Genomic DNA, 20,090 nt, shown 5'->3' on the forward strand with positions numbered 1-20,090 from the left:
GAAAAACTAATGGGAGGGGGAGGATCTGTAAACATCCCCATCCTCAATGATGGCAGAGTCCAGCACGTGAGAGCAAAAGACAAGGCTGAAGTGTCGAGTGGATGATGCACCTCGGCCTATTCCCGATGTGCCCATCATCACAGAAGCCAGTCTTCAGCCAATTCGATTCACTTCACATGATATCACGAAACGGCTGAGTGCACTGGATACAACAAAGGCTATGGGCCCTGACAACAACCTGGTTGTAGTGCTGAAGACTTGTGCTCCAGAACTAGCCGCGCCTCCAGCCAAACTGTTCCAGTACAGCTACAACACTGGCATCTACCCAACAAAGTGGAAAACTGCCCAGGTATGTCCTGTCCACAAAAAGCAGGACAAATCCAATCCGGCCAATTACCGCCCCATCAGTCTACTCTCAATCATCAGCAAAGTGATGGAAGGTGTCATCGACAGTGCTATCAAGCAGCACTTATACTCAGCAATAACCTGCTCACCGATGCTCAGTTTGGGTTCCACCAGGACCACTCGGTTCCAGATCTCATTACAGCCTTGATCCAAACATGGACAAAAGAGCTGAATTCCAGAGGTGAGGTGAGAGTGACTGCCCTTGACATCAAGGCAGCATTTGACAGAGTGTGGCACCAAGGAGCCCTAGTAAAATTGAAGTCAATGGGAATCAGGGGGAAAACTCTCCAGTGGTTGGAGTCATACCTAGCATAAAGGAAGATGGTAGTTGGAGGCCAATCATCTCAGCCCCAGGACATTGCTGCAGGAGTTCCTCAGGGCAGTGTCCTAGGCCCAACCATCTTCAGCTGCTTCATCTATGACCTTCCCTCCATCATAAGGTCAGAAGTGGGGATGTTTGCTGATGATTGCACAGTGTTTAGTCGCATTTACAACTCCTCAGATAATGAAGCAGTCTGTGACTGCATGCAGCAAGACCTGGACAACTTCCAGACTTGGGCTGATAAGTGGCAAGTAACATTCACACCAGACAGGTGCCAGGCAATGACCATCTCCAACAAGAGAGAGAGTCTAACCACCTCCCCTTGACATTCAACCCCATTACCATCGTCAAATCCACCCCCATCAACATCCTGGGGGTCACCATTGACCAGAAACTTAACAGGACCAGCCATATAAATACTGTGGCTACAAGAGCAGGTCAGAGGCTGGGTATTCTGCGGCGAGTGACTCACCTCCTGACTCCCCAAAGCCTTTCCTATAACAGGCGAGAAAGCCCCCAGTGGCGGAAATCTTTGAGAACCATATATACAAAGTCAGTTGTTCCTCCCAAGCATGCTACACTTACCATATGTCATGTCTCAAATTGCTTATATACTGAATCCCAACATATTATTTTCTGAAAGAAATCTATCTAATTGGCATTTGAATGAATCAACACAAGCCATCTACAAGGCACAAGTCAGGAGTGTGATGGAATACACTCCACTTGCCTGGCTGAGTGCAGCTCCAACAACACTCAAGAAGCTCGACACCATCCAGGACAAAGCAGCCCACTTGAATTGGCACCCCATCTACCACCCTAAACATTCACTCTCTCCGCCACCGGCGTACAGTGGCTGCAGTGTGTACCATCTACAAGATGCACTGCAGCAACTCACCAAGGTTTCTTCGACAGCACCTCCTAAACCTGCAACATCTACCACCCAGAAGGACAAGGGCAGCAGGCGCATGGGAACACCATCAACTGCACGTTCCCCTCCAAGTCACACACCATCCTGACTTGGAAATATATCACCATTCCTTCATCGTTGCTGGGTCAAAATCCTGGAACTCCCTACTTAACAGCACTGTGGGAGTACCTTCACCACATGGACTGCAGCGGTTCAAGAAGGCGGCTCACCACCACCTTCTCAAGGGCAATTAGGGATAGGCAATAAATGTTGGCCTTGCCACCGATGCCCAAATCCTATGAATGAATAAAAAAAAATCTGCTTCTGCCGTCTCCGTAGAGAACGTGTTCCATAGATTTACCGCTTACTCACTAAAATAATGGAGGGAATTTTAACCCCCAAGAATGGATGGGTTGAGGCAGGTGGGAGGTTAAAAAAAGTTTTGCAGCACGACCGCAACCCGGCTCCAACGTGCCCGTTAGTGGGTTTAATGGAGGCACATTTGGTTGCGCGTGAGTAACCTACTCTCCGGAGGCAGTGCGATAATTAATACAGGCGGGTGGGTACTTATCAGTGTAACTTACACTCATCACATGTTAATGAGGTGATTTTAAATTTAATTTAACAGGCATTGGAATTTAATGTCTCCAGCATGGGTTTCCTGGGCTATGGGAATCCTGGCAGGTAAAAGGAGGGGAGAAGGGCCAGATCCATGGGGTAAATGCCTTTATTGCACTGCCTGTGGGCCAGGAGGAGCAGGAGTGCTTCCTCATGGCTCACCAAGCTTACCTTTTAAACACCTGCGATTGGCCGACCTCCCCCACCCCCCCACCATTCTAACCCCGAAGACCCGATCTCTCTCTGAACCCCCCATCCAAACCCTGAAGACCCTGATCTCTCCCCAGCTGCTTTCCCGACTGACAGTCAGCCATCCTGTCAATCTCTCTGGCGCGAAACCTGTTTTAAAAATTTTAAAGACGTCCTACCATCAAAATCGTCACGATGTGGGAAACCCTTACTTCCCCCCCGCCCCCCCCCCACCGCCCGGCTCCGAGTTAATATCCAGGCCTATGTTCCTGCAGATTAGTTTTGAATTTACACCCCTCCAGGCACAGCCTGTGTCCTCTGGTTCTACTGTTCTGGGCAATGAGCTTGTCATGGTCTACATTATCTACTCCCTTTAGAATCCTAAAAACAGCAATCATATCATCTCTCAACCTTCTCTTTTCCAGTGAGAACATGCCCAATTTATGTAATCACTTGTCATAATCCAATCCCTCCATCCCCTTAATCATTTTGGTTGCCCTCTTCTGTATTCTTTTGATAGCTGCAAATTCCTAACTGAAATCCAAGTACACCACATTGACTGCTTTACCTCTATCAAAGAAAATCAATAAATTAGATTGGCAAGACCTTCCCTTCATGAACCCATATTGGCTATCTTTAATGATTTTATTTCTATCCAGATGCTCCATGATGTTATCTTTAATAAGGGTTTCCATAACTTTATCCACAATGGATGTCAAAATGACTGGTCTCTAGTTTCCTGGGTTCCTTTTGCTACCTTTTCCCAGTTCCCAGGCACCTCCCCAGAATTCAGTGATTTCTGGAAGATTTGTGCCAGAGTTCCTACAATTTCCTCCCTTAGTCTTTAAGGATCCTCGGATGCATTTAATCCAGCCCCTGAAATTTTTTCACCTTAAGTTTGCACAAGTGTTCAGCAATCAAGGGCAGTTAAAGTGACAGCATAAAAACCGATGGAACAATCGGATTTGCTTAGCTATAATAATGCTTAAGATGAATTTCCCAACTAACATGGGAATTCCTAATGCAACTGTCATACATTGTTTAGCTGCATTAGGCTTTGTTGAACTTTGTTGCACTGAAGAAAGGGAACATTTATTCCATGTTTGTCAACATCAAGCATTTTCAAGTATAGCATGCATCAATATGGGAAGTAAATCTTCCTCTATTTTGCTTCATCAGTGTGCCATAATTAGAACTTCAGAAGTTAAAGTAGTGAAAGGGCTGTATTGGTCCACTGTGCTATTCAGTCCTTCTTCAAGAGAACACTTTAAGCAACAGTCTAACTCTGAAACGCCTACCAGGCTATTTATATGGCGTGACTGAATGTTGATGGTTTAACTAAAAGATTTTAGCTGTGAATTGGCATAATAGGTCAAAGAATCCATGATTCACATGCTTCTTTAGAATGAGTTGAATTATTTACAAAGATTTCAACATGGTCTACTAATATTTTAACAAAATCTTAGAAAGGAAATGCCAGTGGGCTTTGTGCGATGATATTTTCTAACATCATCAAACGATGGCGCTGTGGTTCCTCAGTTCCACACTGGTCAGTACCTTTGTTAACTGAGCAATCAGAGAGTTATTAATTGAAATCTCTGATAGAGATAAAATTACTTTAAAGATGAATCAAAACCAAAGACTCAAAAGTATTAAAAGCTGTTTCTTTTCAACACGGTTTCCAAGCCACTGACTGCTCACTGCAACTTTGGACAGTTGATAATTGAACCTACCTGTTTGTATCTTTGAAGATTTCTTCCTGTGATGTGGAACAGTTGAAAACTTGATCAAACTGAAATTCCTTAACACCACGATTACTTTTGATGGTAACAGTGTATTCATCAGGAGAATGGACAATACACTGGCTTCCATGAGCAAGCTCAGATTTACTCAAAGGCCGTATACGACAGAAAACACGGATTTTTCCTATACAGCAGAAAGTGAAATGTGTTTGCACAGTTCATCATAGTGACTTTTTCAGATCTTTATGCACAAAATTTTTGCAGGTCTGTTGGAAATCGTTTTTCTGCAAATAGTTACTTGCAACATTTTGCACAATAACATTTTAGGTCACCAAAAACATCTTCGATAGTGATATCTGTACGTTTTCCTGATGGGAAAACCGGAAGTATAAGTTTCCAGGACGTCCTTACGATTTTGATGTAAGGACATCTTTTATTCTTTTTTTTAATGGTTTCCTGCCCAACAGGCCAGCAAGATTGAAGGGCTGGCCTCAATCAAACGGGAGAAGGGTAAGGAAGAGGATGGGAGAAGGTAAGTCTTAGATTGGGGAGGGGGTCGGTCATGGGGGGGGGTTCGGTGTCGATGGTCATCAGGGGATCATCGGGGCCGGGGGTGGGAGTCATGGGGTCGGGATCATCGGCGGGTCAGGGTCAGGAGTTATCAGGGGTCACCAGGGGGGAGGTCGGGAGTCATCAGAGGTCAAGGGGGGGGATCAGGGTCGGGAGGTATCGGGGGTCATCCAGGGTTGGGATTAGGAATCATCGGGGGCCAGGGTCAGGAGTCATGGGGGGAGGGGTCGGGCGTCATTGGGGTTCAGGGTCGGGGATCATTGGAGGGTCGGGGTCAGAACCGTCAGGGTCACCTGGGGGTCAGGAGTCATCGGGGGTCATGGGATGTCGGGGTTAGGAGTCATCGGGAGTTATGGCGGGTCGGGAGACACCTGGGGTCATGGGGGGGTCAGGGTCGGGAGTCATCAGGGGTCATTGGGAGACAGGGTTGGGAGTCATCGGGAGGGTCATAGATCGCGGGGAGGGGTCGTAGATTGTGGGGGGGGGGGGCGGAGATCATGGGGGGGGCGGAGATCATGGGGGGTGTGCTGCAGGTAGGCTTATTGGGCCTGGGGAAGCACTCCTGTTCCTCCGGGCCCACAAGAAGTGCTAATAAAGGCACTTACCTGCTGTTTCGGGCCTTCACGCCAAATAGAGGAGGTGAGAAGTAGAAGGCCTGGGAATCCAAGCCCCCAAGGGTTAAAATCAAAAAATCTGTTAAAATGGAGGCCTGCAGCCTCCTTGAAAGCTTTTAGTGACCAACCCACCCCAAGAATGTGTTGGTCACCCACCACTCATCCCACCTCTGTTAAAACCGGAAATGGGTGGAGTTGGGTTGGGGGCAGGTTTTAGATTTTAAAATTTTTTTACTACCCCCCCCCCCCCCACCCCACCCCCAACCCATCCTTTTTTCCAAGTTAAAATTATGCCCACAGACTTAGATAATTAAAGACTACAAGGATAAATGCTGCTGAGGAGGGAGAAAATGATAGGCTCAAAAACCTGCAAACCCTCTCTACTGGCATAACTATGGCAGAGCAGGAGTTGTGACCTGTCAATGTCCCTAGTATCTGATTCATTAATATAGATTGTAAATAGCTGAGGCCCAAGCACCGATCCTTGCAATATTAATTCTGGACAAACACACTTACCTGGTGTTACTTTTGTCTGATGAGTGTTGTGAGGTCTGGCTTGAATTTCATCCTGCACACAATGTTCATACATACCTTTCAAGTCCTCCACCATATTATAGTACTTTTTTCTTAGCGTCCTCTCAGAATTAATATTGTCGGTCAGATTCTTATTTTCCAACATCAGTTGTTTTAACTACACAGAAAAAAAACTGTATGATGGTGGAAGAGTCTTCATTGCTTGCATTAAAAGTAGAAGCAATTGTCACAAAATCCTTATACATTCTTCCCAATGGTGCATTGATCAGTTCTTGGTGATGAAAATCGAGGGATCAATTTTCCTGATCTTTACCGCAGGAAAATACCTAATCCCCACGTGCAAATGTCAGGAGAATAGAGGGTGGATACCTTTTATGTTGGATCTCTGCACTTTTTAGTTTGCACTGGAATTACTCTAAGGAAAAGGGCTAATGTTGCCCTTTGGAGCATTGTGAATTTAAAACCTACTGGACCTTTGGATAATACACCTGGATTAAGGAAAGGGTTAATGTTGCCTCTTTGGAACATTTGAACAGAACCAATTTAAAACAACATGCAGGAAGGCTTCCAGAGGTTTCTTTGGTTTGCAGGACACAATTGACGAGAAAGAAAGGGAGTATCATGGGAAACTATGAAGTCACATTCCACAGAACTGATATCAGATAAAGTAGCTAAAAATCTACTGAAGCAGCCATTGTACAGCCATGAAAAGCCACGAGAAAGAGACAGGTCGTCATGGCAACACTGATAATGGGGGGGGGGCCTGCCACATTCCATGGTGTGTGGAAAATACATGAGGCCATGCACCTAGTCTTAAACTGTCAATCATTAAGGCCTAGCTATGGTCCGAGGCCTGGCAACAGTGGGTGATTGGCCAAAATGGAATTTCCCCTGGCTTTTACTTACGCCTTAAAGGGCAAAAACAATATGAAAAGACATCAGGATGGAATTGGTCCTGCAGTCAGGTGTAAACCTAATGAAGCTGACCCACAGGAGGGATGTCCAGCAACAAGACTTCAAAGGTTCCAAAAGACTTGATCAATCTTAACGGGCCTTGAAGCAGAAATCCTTGGTTTTAAAGTGATATTTATTACTTGATTTGCTTGCTGCCTGATTAAGTGTACAGCACGGTTGCATGCATTGCTTGATTTTGCTTCATGCTTGTGTGTGAATTATAACATCATTAAATAATCATTTCTGATTATCAAAACTACCGTGAGTGGGGACTTTCGTTGTCTGACTATTCGTCCAGGTTTAAGAACCACTGGAAAAGTAGGCAAATTTTCTACATTACTGAATCTTCCTCCAAGGGATGGACCTTCGGCTGCATGTATTGCAGGCCTAGCATTCACATTTTATTGAGGCAGGAAAGGGCACTTACTGCCTCAATTTCCTCTCTTTGCAGCCCAGGGGTGTCTAGGCCATAGGCACCCTGAAAAGCTGACACTGGGCATTATTCTAGGATTCCCTCAGAACCTAGGGGCCCTGGCTGCAAGCCAAAGAGGATCCCAAAGATAGATGGTCATATTTTTCTTTTAAGCAAACACTAGGTCCTTGAGGCCTTCTGTTTGCTGCTCTCCAGAAGGCCCTGAGATCATCTGCCAAGTCCACAGCCCTGCAGCTACATTTCTTTCTCCTCCCCCATTTGGTAGCACAAAGCTCTGCCAGGGCAGGCCTGTGACAGAGAAGTGACCAGACCGTGTTAATGGCCCAGTAAACCAAATTTGACTGCAGCTCACCCTAGACATGTGCAGCGTACTTTGGAAGTGCTACACCTGACCAATGCCAGAACAGAGGGCTCAATTTTATCATTTACTTATTTTATGGTCACTCCTCCGTTAATTTCAGAATATTAAATATTTTGTGCTCATCCTCTGTTTTGAGCCCAATTTTTATGGTTTTCACCTTTTCTCTGACTGCAACCTCACTGTTGAAGTACTGAAAGAATTGCTTATTGCTAAGTTTTGCATCAGCACCAATGCTTTTTTCTGGGTCTCTCTTTTTCCCTCTTACCGCCCTTTAAACATGTTTCCATATTCATCCAAATGAACATCTTTCCATTTCTCCCTGCAGATTTGTTTTTCCTTTTTATTTCAGTTTTGATTAATTTGTTAATCCATTTAAGGTTGTGATTGTTTATTCTATTCATATATTAGCCTGGATACTCAGCATTCTGCCTTTACATACGAACATACGGAAAAGAAGAACAGGCAAGGCCAGTTGGTGCATCAAGCTTGTCTCATCCTGGTATTGTGTAACTTCCGCTCACCACCACCTCTCTCCCCTCAGATGCAGCTAAGCAATTTCCTGAGAAAGGCAAGAAAGGTGTTCCACTTGTCCTCTGATGAAGTGTTGTCGAACAACCTGCCCAATTAATTTCTCTCAATTGTTCCCTTATTTCTTTTAAGTTAGCCCTTGTAAGGTTATATACCTTGTTCCTGCTGCTTGGTATGTTTGATTCCCAGCTCATAGAATCATAGAAAGGTTACAGCTCAGAAGGAGGCCATTCGGCCCATTGAGTCCGTGCCAGCTCTATGCAAAAGCAATCCAGCTAGTCCCACTCTCCCGCCCTATCCCCATAGCCCTGCAAATTTTTTCCTCTCAGGTTCCTTTTGAAAGCCACGATTGGATCTACCTCCACCATCTTCTCTAGCAGTGCATTCCAGATCCTAACCACTCACTGCATAAAAAAGATTTTCCTCATGTCACCTTTGGTTCTTTTGCCAATCACCTTAAGTCTACGTCCTCTGGCTCTTGACCCTTCCAGCAATGGGAACAGTTTCTCTCTATCTATTCTGTCCAGACCCTTCATGATTTTAAATATCTCCATCAAATCTTCTCTCAACCTTCTCTGTTCCAAGGAGAACAACCCCAGCTTCTCCAATCTATCCACATAACTAAATTCTCTCATCCCTGGAATCGTTCTAGTAAATCTCTTCTGCACCCTCTCTAAGGCCTTCACATCTTTCCTAAAGTGCGGTGCCCAGAACTGGACACAATACTCCAGTTGTGGTCGAACCAGTGTTTTATAAAGGTTGATCATAGCTTCCTTGATTTTGTACTCTATGCCTCTATTTATAAAGCCCAGGATCCCCTATCCTTTTTTAATCACTTTCTCAACCTGCCCTGCCACTTTCAACGATTTGTGCACATATACCCCCAAATCTCTCTGTTCCTGTACCCTTCTTAGAATTGTTCCCTTTAGTTTAAATTGCATCTCCTTGTTCTTCCTACCGAAATGTATCACTTCGCATTTTTCTGCGTTAAATTTCATCTGCCTCGTGTCCGCCCATTCCACCAGCCTGTCTGTATCCTCTTGATGTCTATCACTATCCTCCTCACTGTTCACTACACTTCCAAGTTTTGTGTCATCTGCAAATTTGGAAATTGTGCCCTGTACACCCAAGTCCAAGTCATTAATATATATGAAGAAAAGCAGTGGTCCTAGTACTGACCCCTAGGGAACAGCACGATATACCTCCCTCCAGTCCAAAAATCATCCGTTCACCACTACTCTCTGCTTCCTGTTACATAACCAATTTTGTATCCATGTTGCTACTTTCCCCTTTATTCCATGGGCTTCAATCTTGATGACAAGCCTATTATGCGGCACTTTGTCAAACGCCTTTTGAAAGTCCATATACACCACATCAATCGCATTGCCCTCATCCACCTTCTCTGTTACCTCATCAAAAAACTCTACCAAGTTACTTAAACTTGATTTGCCTTTAACAAATCCGTGCTGGCTTTCCCTAATCAATCCACACTTGTCCAAGTGACTGCTAATTCTGTCCCGGATTATGGTTTCTAAAAGTTTCCCCACGACCAAGGTTAAACTGACTGGCCTACAGTTGCTGGGTTTATCCTTACACCCTTTTTTGAACATTTGTAATTCTCCAGTCCTCTGGCACCATCCCCATATCTAAGGATGTTTGAAAGATTATGGCCAGTACTTCTGAAATTTCCACCCTTACTTCCCTCAGCAACCTAGGATACATCCCATCCAGACCGGGTGACTTATCTACTTTAAGTACTGCTAGTACCTCCTCTTTATCATTTTTTCTAGTACCTCCTCTTTATCATTTTTTAGCCCATCCAGTATCTCTACTATATCTTCCTTTACTGAGACTCTGGCAGCATCTTCTTCCTTGGTAAAGACAGATGCAAAGTATTCATTTAGTACCTCGGCCATGCCCTCTGCCTCCATGAGTAGATCACCTTTTTGGTCCCTGATTGGTCCCACCCCTCCTCTTACCACCCGTTTACTGTTCACATGCCGATAGAACATTTTTGGATTCCCTTTTATGTTTGCTGCCAGTCTATTCTCGTACTCTCTCTTTGCCCCTTTTATTTCCTTTTTCACTTCCCCTCTGAACTTTCGATATTCAGCCTGGTTCTCACTTGTGTTATGAACCTAACACCTGTCATACACCCCTTTTTTCTGCTTCATATTACTCTCTATCTCTTTTGTCATCCAGGGAGCTCTGGCTTTAGTTGCCCTACCTGTCTCCCTCGTGGAAATGTGCCTAGACCAAATGTAGTAAATGTATTAGACCATGTCAAACTTGATCATTCTTTGGTCACTGTGCCCTGACAGTCATAACCTCCATTTCCTTCATGTCATATGGGTCATTTTCAAATACCAGGCCAACATGTTCAATGCCTTTCATGGTTTCCCTGCCACGTTGGGGCATGAAGCAGTCATGCATTAACTCTAAGCCACTTGGGCTTTCACTGTTTAAATTTGCTCGATTGAAGTTGCTCATTAAAATATCTTCCCTCTTCTCACATGCCCCTTTTAGCTTTTCATAGAGCAAACTGTCTTCTTTCTTATGCTGACCTGGTGGTACTCAGTGAAATCCTAGTGTTAGTTTTGTCAATTTTGCATCAAAAAATATCTAACCAGAGTAGGTAAGATGCAAACTAGGGCATTCAACCCCGTTCCACCTTAATAATCAGGCATCAGAAACATCTCTCCAATAGAACATCAATTTTTTAAAGAAGTACTAAAGCACCTTTAGTTGTGTGTATATGGACTTTCAAAAGGCATTTGATAAAGTTTCACATAATAGACTTGTTAGCAAAATTAAAGGCCATGGGATTAAAGGGACAGTGGCAGCATGGATACAAAATTGGCTAAGGGACAGAAAGCAGAGAGTAGTGGTGAATAGATGTTTTTCAGACTGGACGGCAGTATACAGTGGTGGTCCCAGGGGTCAGTATTAGGACCACTACTCATTTTGATATATATTAATGATCTGGACTTGGGTATAGAGGGTATAATTTCAAAGTTTGCAGATGACATGAATCTTGAAAATGTAGTAAACAATGTGGAGAATAGTAACATACTTCAGGAAGAAATAGACAGACTGGAGAAATGGGCAGACATGGCAGATAAAATTTAACGCAGAGAAGTGTGAGGTGATGCATTTTGGTAGGAAGAATGAGGAGAGGCAATATAAACTAAATGGTATAATTTTAAAGGGTGCGCAGGAACAGAAAGACCTGGGAGTGCACATACACAAATCTTTGAAGGTGGCAAGACAAGTTGAGAAAGCATATGGGATCCTGGGCTTTATTAATAGAGGCATAGAGTACAAAAGCAAGGAAGTTATGCTCAACCTTTATAAAACACTGGTTAGGCATCAGCTGGAGTATTGTGTTCAACTCTGGGTACCACACTTTAGGAAGGATGTCAAGGCTTTAGAGAGGGTGCAGAAGAGATTTACTAGAATGGTACGAGGGTATGAGGGACTTCAGTTACATTGGGAGACTAGAGAAGCTGGGGTTGTTCTCCTTAGAACAGAGAAGGTTAAGGGGAGATTTGATAGAGGTGTTCAAAATCATGAATGGTTTTGACAGAGTAAATAAGGAGAAACTGTTTCCAGTGGCAGAAGGGTTGGTAACCAGAGGACACAGATTTAAGGTGATCGGCAAAAGACCAGATGAGACATGAGGAAACATTGTTTTACACAGCGAGTTGTAATGATCTGGAATGCACTGCCTGAAAGGGTAGTGGAAGCAGATTCAATAGTAAATTTTCAAAGGGAATTGAATAAATACTTGAAGGGAAAACATTTACAGGGCTATGGTGAAAGAGCAGGGGAATGGGACGAATTGGATAGCTCTTTCAAAGAGCCGGCACAGGCACGATGGGCCGAATGGCCGCCTCCTCCTGTGCCGCACCTACTATGATACTATGATACCTTGTGGCTTTGGATATGATAAGCATTGAGTAAAACATATTGTGCAACTGCAAGGAAGCTCTGCACTTCACTCCATGGATAATACTAAGTCAAATTACAAGATTATTCATATCATGCCCCACTTCAAACATTGACTGAAGGATATAAAATTGTCAACATTTTACAAACCTCTTATTTTGTTTTATATTATTTGTATTTTCACAAAACATCATTGAAAGATGTGCACTGTGAAATATCTTTGATGTATAGTATTAAAGTACAGTTACTGTCATTATGCTCAAGCGAGAGTACTTTCACCAACCTCAGCCTGCAGTTTATGAGCAGCACTCTTCTGTTCAGGTGGTACTAAGCTCTGTACCTCTGATGTCCTTTTATCCAATTCGTCCTTCAGGCTCTAAGTTTAGTATAAAAAAAAATTAACACTGCAAAGAAATTGTGTTGCAAAATGTAATTACAAATAAACACCGGCTCTTAAATCACAACATAGAATGCTAATGTATGAATACTTAATATTCTCATCTGAAATTCCTCTCTGCTATTTTAGTAGGGGCGTTAACCCATTTATTTAAAACAGGTTAACACCTTTGCTATAATAGGAGTGAGAGTAATTTCTGAAAAACTTCTTTAGCATTCCTATGCTAGTAACGCAGTGCATTTCAGGATCCTATTGTTCCATTAACGCAAATAAAAAAGTAGAAGCGTTTTTCAAATTTAAGTAAGATTATACATCAAGAATCTGAACTTCACATCAATACTTTGGTCTGTATTTTTATCAGAAATATGTAGTCATTTAGTTCATGAGAATATTTGTTTTCATAAATGCTTGGGCTGATGTATGATTTTGGGCTCACAGATTGCTGAGATCCCATTTTGTTGTTGTTCTATTCCAGCCCTTGACCCCATGATATGCAGAGAAAAAGGGCAGGAACCCAGATTTTACCCCAAATTACTTCCCTTCCATGGGAAAAATCCCCAATTACTGCCTGCCCAATCTGGGAATTTCATGCCCCATCATCAGTATATGTTTGGTAGGAAGTGGGAAATTTTAGTCGTGGGGTACAGTGGGAGACATAATAAAATTACAATTTACACTTTAGATAAAAATCATTGTAAACAATTTTACAACACCAAGTTATAGTCCAGCAATTTTATTTTAAATTCACAAGCTTTCGGAGGCTTCCCCCTTCGTCAGGTTCACCTGACGAAGGGGGAAGCCTCCGAAAGCTTGTGAATTTAAAATAAAATTGCTGGACTATAACTTGGTGTTGTAAAATTGTTTACAATTGTCAACCCCAGTCCATCACCGGCATCTCCACATCATAAAAATCATTAAGTGTACACCAAAGGACAATTTTCAGATTTCTCAGCAGTTCCCTAAATTCTTCTCTTAAAGTATAGACTTCAGGACAGATAGAGTTGACGATGCAATTACATCATCACATCTGTAATCACATCATTGCATATATAGAATCATAGAATGATACAGCACACAAGGAGGCCATTCAGCCCACTGTGCCTGTGCCGGCTCTTTGAATGAGCTACCCAATTAGTCCCATTCCCCTGCTCTTTCCCTAGAGCCCTGCAAATTTTTCTCCTTCAAGTATTTATCCAATTACCTTTTGAAAGTTATTAGGCCGGAATTTGCTGTGAAAATAACAGAAGGGCTAACAGCGCTTACCGTTATTTATGCACAAATCGGACAGCAACTTCCACTGAGTGCACATGCACAGTTAAAGGTAAAAATCCGTACAATGCTGTTCGAGATGCCCTGCTCCTCCGGAACCTGCTCGAAAACGGCATCTCGTCGTCTGGCTCCCCATTCAAATGTATTGAACGGCGTGAAGTTAAGGCTTGTACATTCCAGTCTAAGTAATCTTTTAACGGCGTGGTAAGTCTTAATTACTGCCAAATAACCTTTCTGGCATTGAAAATTAATTTTTTACAAGTGTGGAGTCTCATTCCTTCAACTTTTAATTATTGTTGGAGATTTAAAAAAAAATTTTTAAAAATCTTTTTCTTTCTGTTCTTTTTATCTCTCTTAACCCAATCTTTCTTTCCCTCTCTTTGTTTTGCTTTCTGTACCTGATTTGATACTGAATTCACTGTCAAACTTACACTTCCTGGTTCAGACTCTGCGATGCTCGTTAATGATTCTTCAATCTGAATGGTTAAGAAGATACACAGTTGCTTGCCCTGTTCACACAGGTCCCAGATGCCCTTTAGAGGGCGCTGAGCTGTTTAGATGTTTGGCTGACAGCAACTTGCCGTGCAAAAACCCATAGAAAGTCTAAGGGCAAGTGCAAGTCTAGCCAACGGCTGTTCGTTTGCCGCTCACAGCTAAATCTGGCTCACAATTGAATCGGCTTTCACCAACCTTTCAGACAGTGCATTCCAGATCCTAACAACTCACTGCGTAAAAGACTTTTTCCTCATATCACCTTTGGCTCTTTTGCCAATTACCTTAAATCTGTGTCCTCCAGTTCTGACCCTTCTGCCACTAGAAACAGGTTCTCTTTATTTACTCTATCAAAACCCTTCATGATTTTGAACATTTCTATCAAATCTCCTCTTAACCTTCTCTGCTCTAAGGATAACAACCCCAGTTTCTCCAGTCTCTCCATATATGGAGTGAGCATACACTCTTATCATTTATGAGATGTGAGCAGGAGTGGTATCAGACCAGATGGCTCATTTTGGAGATTGATAGGCCAAATGACCTGTTTCTGTGCTCTGCCATTTTATGATTCTAACATAGATTCAGTTAAAAAAAAATTGAAAACATATTAGAAAATACTACAAAAGACAAAGATTCTCCTAAAGTTATTTTACTTGCTGTGGCTGTTACCTATTAGAATAGCAGGAAAGACAAGACAGTGGGGAGAGTAAGGGGGGAGTAAATTTCAATATTAATAATCAAAACATTCATTTGTGACGTCTGTTCTACTGCACTCCCAGTTCCTATTCTTACATTATGTTCTTTCTTCAAGGCATCGCGTTGTTGCTATAATGTTCGGACTGTATTTTTTTTTCTGTGCCGTGCAACATTTAATTTTTCTGTTATAAACATGAACAGAAACACTAGTTTCAATGTTCAGTATTACTGGTTCAGTATTACTGCAGAAATCCTCACTGATCCTAACTTATTTTTAAGGGGCCCTAATCTTTTCTTTGTTTTGTAATGTTCACTTGTGCCTTTCTGACGCATATGAGCAACTCTCCTCTTAAGATGCATTTATAGTACAGCTGTACAGTCTATGTGAAGTGACTTCACGTTGCAACAATGCTGCAGTTTTATTGTAAATGCAGTCTGAATCCAGGAGGGGGCCTTGCTTTGAAATGGGTCTGCGGCCTTTGGACACAATTTATCTTCCAACTTTAGTGTTTGTGCAAAATGCTTCCAGCTTTGAATGAACATTAATCTTGAGAAATGTGAATACCCTGTCAATGAATTAAAAAATTTGCTGTTTCAGAGCATTGCAGGCAATAAATCAGTACTCGTGAACTGGAGAAATAAAGGTATGAGGGTAGAGGCAGTATTAGGAGAAATATAGACAAATTGGCATCATCCTTAGACTGGTTATAAAAATAGCTGGAGGGGCAATGAAAGTGTCAGACCGAGTAGCTGGAGGTAATCATCTATTCAGAGAAAATTTTCTGTGGTTGTAGTTAGGATAAAATGATGGGGTAGAACTTACATTGGGTATAGATATTTTATACATGTGCAGTTCCTAACACTGAGTGTAAGTAAAGAAGGATTCCATTTTCAGACCTTACATCCTTCACAAGAATTGGAACAAAAATTCACCCTTCTAATAAAATGTCAGTCTCTTAAGGTAATTTTCACTCACCTGTCCGTCATTTATGTTGCTATCAGCAGCAAATGGTTGGTTCATTTCCCCTTGTCCCAGATTAAGCCTCAATTTTGCATCTTGTGTTTTTCTAGAACCTTCCATACACACAGAATATTTTTATTGTTGTCATTGTTGAGATTGCTGTAATGTCATGCTTATCATTTAATTAATGTAATTAATAAAGCTAAAGCACTTCTATTAAGTTCAATCAAAAAAAAATTGAGCTAACTTCTCTACTTTAATCATCTGAAAGCTAGCTGAAAGCAAAAACCATAATTTTAAATTGATTCAAGCTAAATGAAAATACAGGTGGACTTTTGCTCTGCACTAACAGCTGTATTAAAATTTGCACAGAAGAAAACAGATGTCAGGCAGAGAGCAAAAGATAAGTAATCAAAAGTCAATAGATGCAGCATACTATATTTAACACAAGTTTTTTTGCAGATTTACCATTCCAGTAACATAAGTTTAGGTTTTGTTTTAATTTTCAAACCTCAGGTCCTGTTAGCTTGTGTTAATTGAAACAGTGTCTGCATCAAATTGGGAGGGATGAACCCACTGTGTAAAAGCACTGAGCAGGAGCTGGGGGTTCCTATTGAAATAGGTTTGGTCTACCGACTTGATGGTGATCAGGGGGTGAGGGATGTGCTGGGCCATGAATTTACAGATCATGGTGGCATACAATTTTGCTGTAGCTGAAGGCCGCACCATGGAGGCCAGACAATACGGTTTTTGCTCCTGCTAATGATATCATGGACCGACCTATCTGCAACAGGTAGGTTGGTGAGGATGAGGTCAAGTAGGTTACTTCTTCATGTTGGTTCCTTCACCATCTGACATTGACTCAGTCAATATGTTGAGTGATGGACGACCAGTGAGGATGAAAGTGATGAATGAATGATACTTATTGTGGGACAGTACATGGGAGGCAGAGTTTTGGACAAGTTGGAGTTTATGGGAATATACACCAAGGAGGGTGTTGGAGCAGTCGGATCTGGAAGTGACAAAAGCACTTCCAAGGGTTTCAACAACAAAGGGGCTGAGGTAAGGGCGGATGCAGGCAGTGTTGCGAAGGTGGAAGTAAATAATTTTGATGGTGGATAGGATGTGGGGTTTAAAGCTCAGCAGAGGATCAAGTATTATGCCAAGGTCATGAATGTGGAGAACTTGATGTCTGTGTCGATATGCGCGATCTTCTTGGAGATCCTCTCCGCTGTGAGCCGGCAGTTTGTGGTGTCGATAGTAGCGATGATGTGGAGAAATAAAACTGTTGGACTATAACCTGGTGTTGTAAGATTCCTTACAAAGGTCATGAATGGTCTGGTTCAGCCTGAGAAAGTGGCCAGGAAGGAGGGTGGAATCAGGGACAAGGAAGCAGTCTGTGTCGAGCGCTAAACATGATGTTTTTTCTGATACTGAACCAAAGAAAGTTGTGGCTCATCTAGGATTTGATGTCAGACAAGCAATCTGACAACACCGAGGCTATTCAGGGGCTGAGGGTAGTGGTGGAAAGGCAGATATGGGTGTCATCAGCCTATATGTGGAAGCTGACTCCTTGACTGTAGATGATGTCACTGAGGGACAGCATGTAGATCAAGAGACGATAGATCCTTCAGGGGTTCCAGAGATGACAGTATGATAAGATGACTGTATGTGCAGGTTGTGTTTGGATAGTTAGAAATGGGACCATGAAAGGCATTACCCCAGACAATAGGGCAAGGACACATAGGATCAATCTAGTAAATGTAGAACTGTTGTCAGGAATCTCTTCATACAAACAAACAGTCATCAATATGTGGAATAGACTTCTAGATGAGGTATTGGAGGCAAATCCCCTGGAATCATTTAGAAAAGAGTTGGATGCTGTGATAGGGGGACTGTAGGGTCTTTCTGGATGAATGAAATAAGACTGACCATCCTCAGCTGCGTCTATTTTATGACATTAGAAGAACGGGGGAGATCAACAAAGGAAATGGAGAAAAGATAATAAATAACATTAATATTTTAAAAATAAATTCTTCTGAATCATTTAAAATGAAAGGTGCACATCGTAAACTGGTTAAATAACTCTTTCTATTAGAACTTAGGGATCTCACCTGCCATAATAGGATTCAGCAGAGCATTAATACATCCAGACCTAATGCTGCTCAGTGCTTTCAGTACCATTTCTGCTTCCAAAAGATCAGCCTGTGCTTCTTCCAGATGTTTGTAAAGTTCCTCTGGAATCTGATCCCTGCAAAACAGGTCAACCAGCTCTGAGTGCTCCCTGAAGCATTGACATCAGCAAGGTGAAGCACTTCACAGAATTATAGTATGTTGTTGAAGGATCTGCGTCATCTGATCGGATAGTTTTGGAGGTATAATCAGTTCTTGGATCAATCAAGAACAGTCTGCTCTGTAACTTCATGCTGTTGGTTGTTTTGGGAAGTTCACATTGTAGTAGAAGCTCTGTCATTTATCCCAACTTTCACCAAGTATTTTCTTAGTTTTATTTCTTTATTTGACAAAATGTATTTTAGATTTAACACAATAAACATGTTAGGTAATGTAACAATGCTATTGCATAGACCACGAAATCACCAAACCCTGATCTCAATAAAACTGAAAAAGTGTCTTATGAGAAACACTTTTTCCACATAGTAAGAGAAAATGGTCCTGAAATTCCGTGGGGCGTCTACTGGTCTTCTGCTACAACTCTGATGGAACCCTCATGGCAAGATTGGTGGCATTGTGGACAGTGAAGAAGGTTATCTAGGATTGCAACGGGATCTTGATAAATTGGGCCAGTGGGCCGATGAATGGCAGATGGAGTTTAATTTAGATAAATGTGAGGTGATTCATTTTGGTAGATCAAATCGAGCCTGGACCTACTCCGTTAATAGTAGGACGTTGGGGAGAGTTATAGAACAAAGAGATCTAGGAGTACAGGTTCATAGCTCCTTGAAAGTGGAGTCACAGGTGGATAGGGTGGTGAAGAAGGCATTCAGCATGCTTGGTTTCATTGGTCAGAACATTGAATACAGGAGTTGGGATGTCTTGTTGAAGTTGTACAAGACATTAGTAAGGCCACACTTGGAATACTGTGTACAGTTCTGGTCACCCTATTATAGAAAGGATATTATTAAACTGGAAAGAGTGCAGAAAAGATTTACTAGGATGCTACCGGGACTTGATGGTTTGACTTATAGGGAGAGGTTCGATAGGCTGAGACTTTTTTCCCTGGAGAGTAGGAGGTTTCGGGGTGATCTTATAGAAGTCTATAAAATAATGAGGGGCATAGATAAGGTAGATAGTCAAAATCTTTTCCCAAAGGTAGGGGAGTCTGAGAGGGGAGAGATACAAAAGGGTCCAGAGGGGCAATTTTTTCACTCAAAGGGTGGTGAGTGTCTGGAACGAGCCGCCAGAGGCAGTAGTAGAGGCGGGTACAATTTTTTCTTTTAAAAAGCATTTGGACAGTTACATGGGTAAGATGGGTATAGAGGGATATGGGCCAAGTGCAGGCAATTGGGACTAGCTTAGTGGTATAAACTGGACGACATGGACATGTTGGGCCAAAGGGCCTGTTTCCATGTTGTAAACTTCTATGATTCTATGATTCTAATTCAGAGCCAATAAGTCAGATCCACCACATTGGGGGAGGATTTCAAAGATGACAAATATTAGAGAGGATCTACATTATAACTTTTAGCACACAGCAACATATCGTGACAATCCTGAGGGACTGGGTTGTGGGTAGATATTGGTTGAACCCCCATGATGTCATCGGAAGCCGATCTGCATATTTAAAGAATGACATCTGCAACTTAAAGTTGCAGTCAACAAGATCAGGGCAGGAACAGAGTGGATAAGACCACTTTTCTTTTACTACCCCCTGCCCAACCGATTTACACCAGGTTGGGGGGGTGGGGGGGGGGGGAGGGTTAAAATTACCTCCTCTGTTTCAATAATGATTTTCAGTAGAAAATTCCACATTCCACATTCTAACCACCTTCCGTGTAACAACATTTTTTTCTGGCTTCCCCTTTAATTTTTGTTGCGATTTTCTTAAATTTGTGTGCCTTCGTTACTGTCTTGCTTACCAGTGGAAACAATCTATCTCTATTTACCTAGTGTCAGCCTTGGCTCAGTA

The 20,090-nt window shown here is 42.4% G+C and overlaps 1 protein-coding gene across 1 annotated transcript in view; it reads right to left on the bottom strand.

Annotated features, from left to right (window-relative positions):
* si:dkey-96l17.6 (uncharacterized) overlaps positions 1–16,003 on the bottom strand; it is a 29,364-nt gene extending 13,361 nt beyond the window's left edge. Inside the window, exons 1-5 of the mRNA XM_067982317.1 lie at positions 15,959–16,003; positions 13,861–14,028; positions 12,412–12,504; positions 5,887–6,061; positions 4,178–4,370 (exon numbers count right to left, since the gene is read on the bottom strand). Of these exons, the coding sequence (XP_067838418.1) occupies positions 4,178–4,370; positions 5,887–6,061; positions 12,412–12,504; positions 13,861–14,028; positions 15,959–16,003 (674 nt within the window). The remainder of the gene's footprint in view (positions 1–4,177; positions 4,371–5,886; positions 6,062–12,411; positions 12,505–13,860; positions 14,029–15,958) is intronic.
* Between the last annotated feature and the right edge of the window lie 4,087 nt (positions 16,004–20,090).

This window comes from Heptranchias perlo, chromosome 4, assembly GCF_035084215.1.
Source record: "Heptranchias perlo isolate sHepPer1 chromosome 4, sHepPer1.hap1, whole genome shotgun sequence".
NCBI classification, from domain to species: domain Eukaryota; kingdom Metazoa; phylum Chordata; class Chondrichthyes; order Hexanchiformes; family Hexanchidae; genus Heptranchias; species Heptranchias perlo.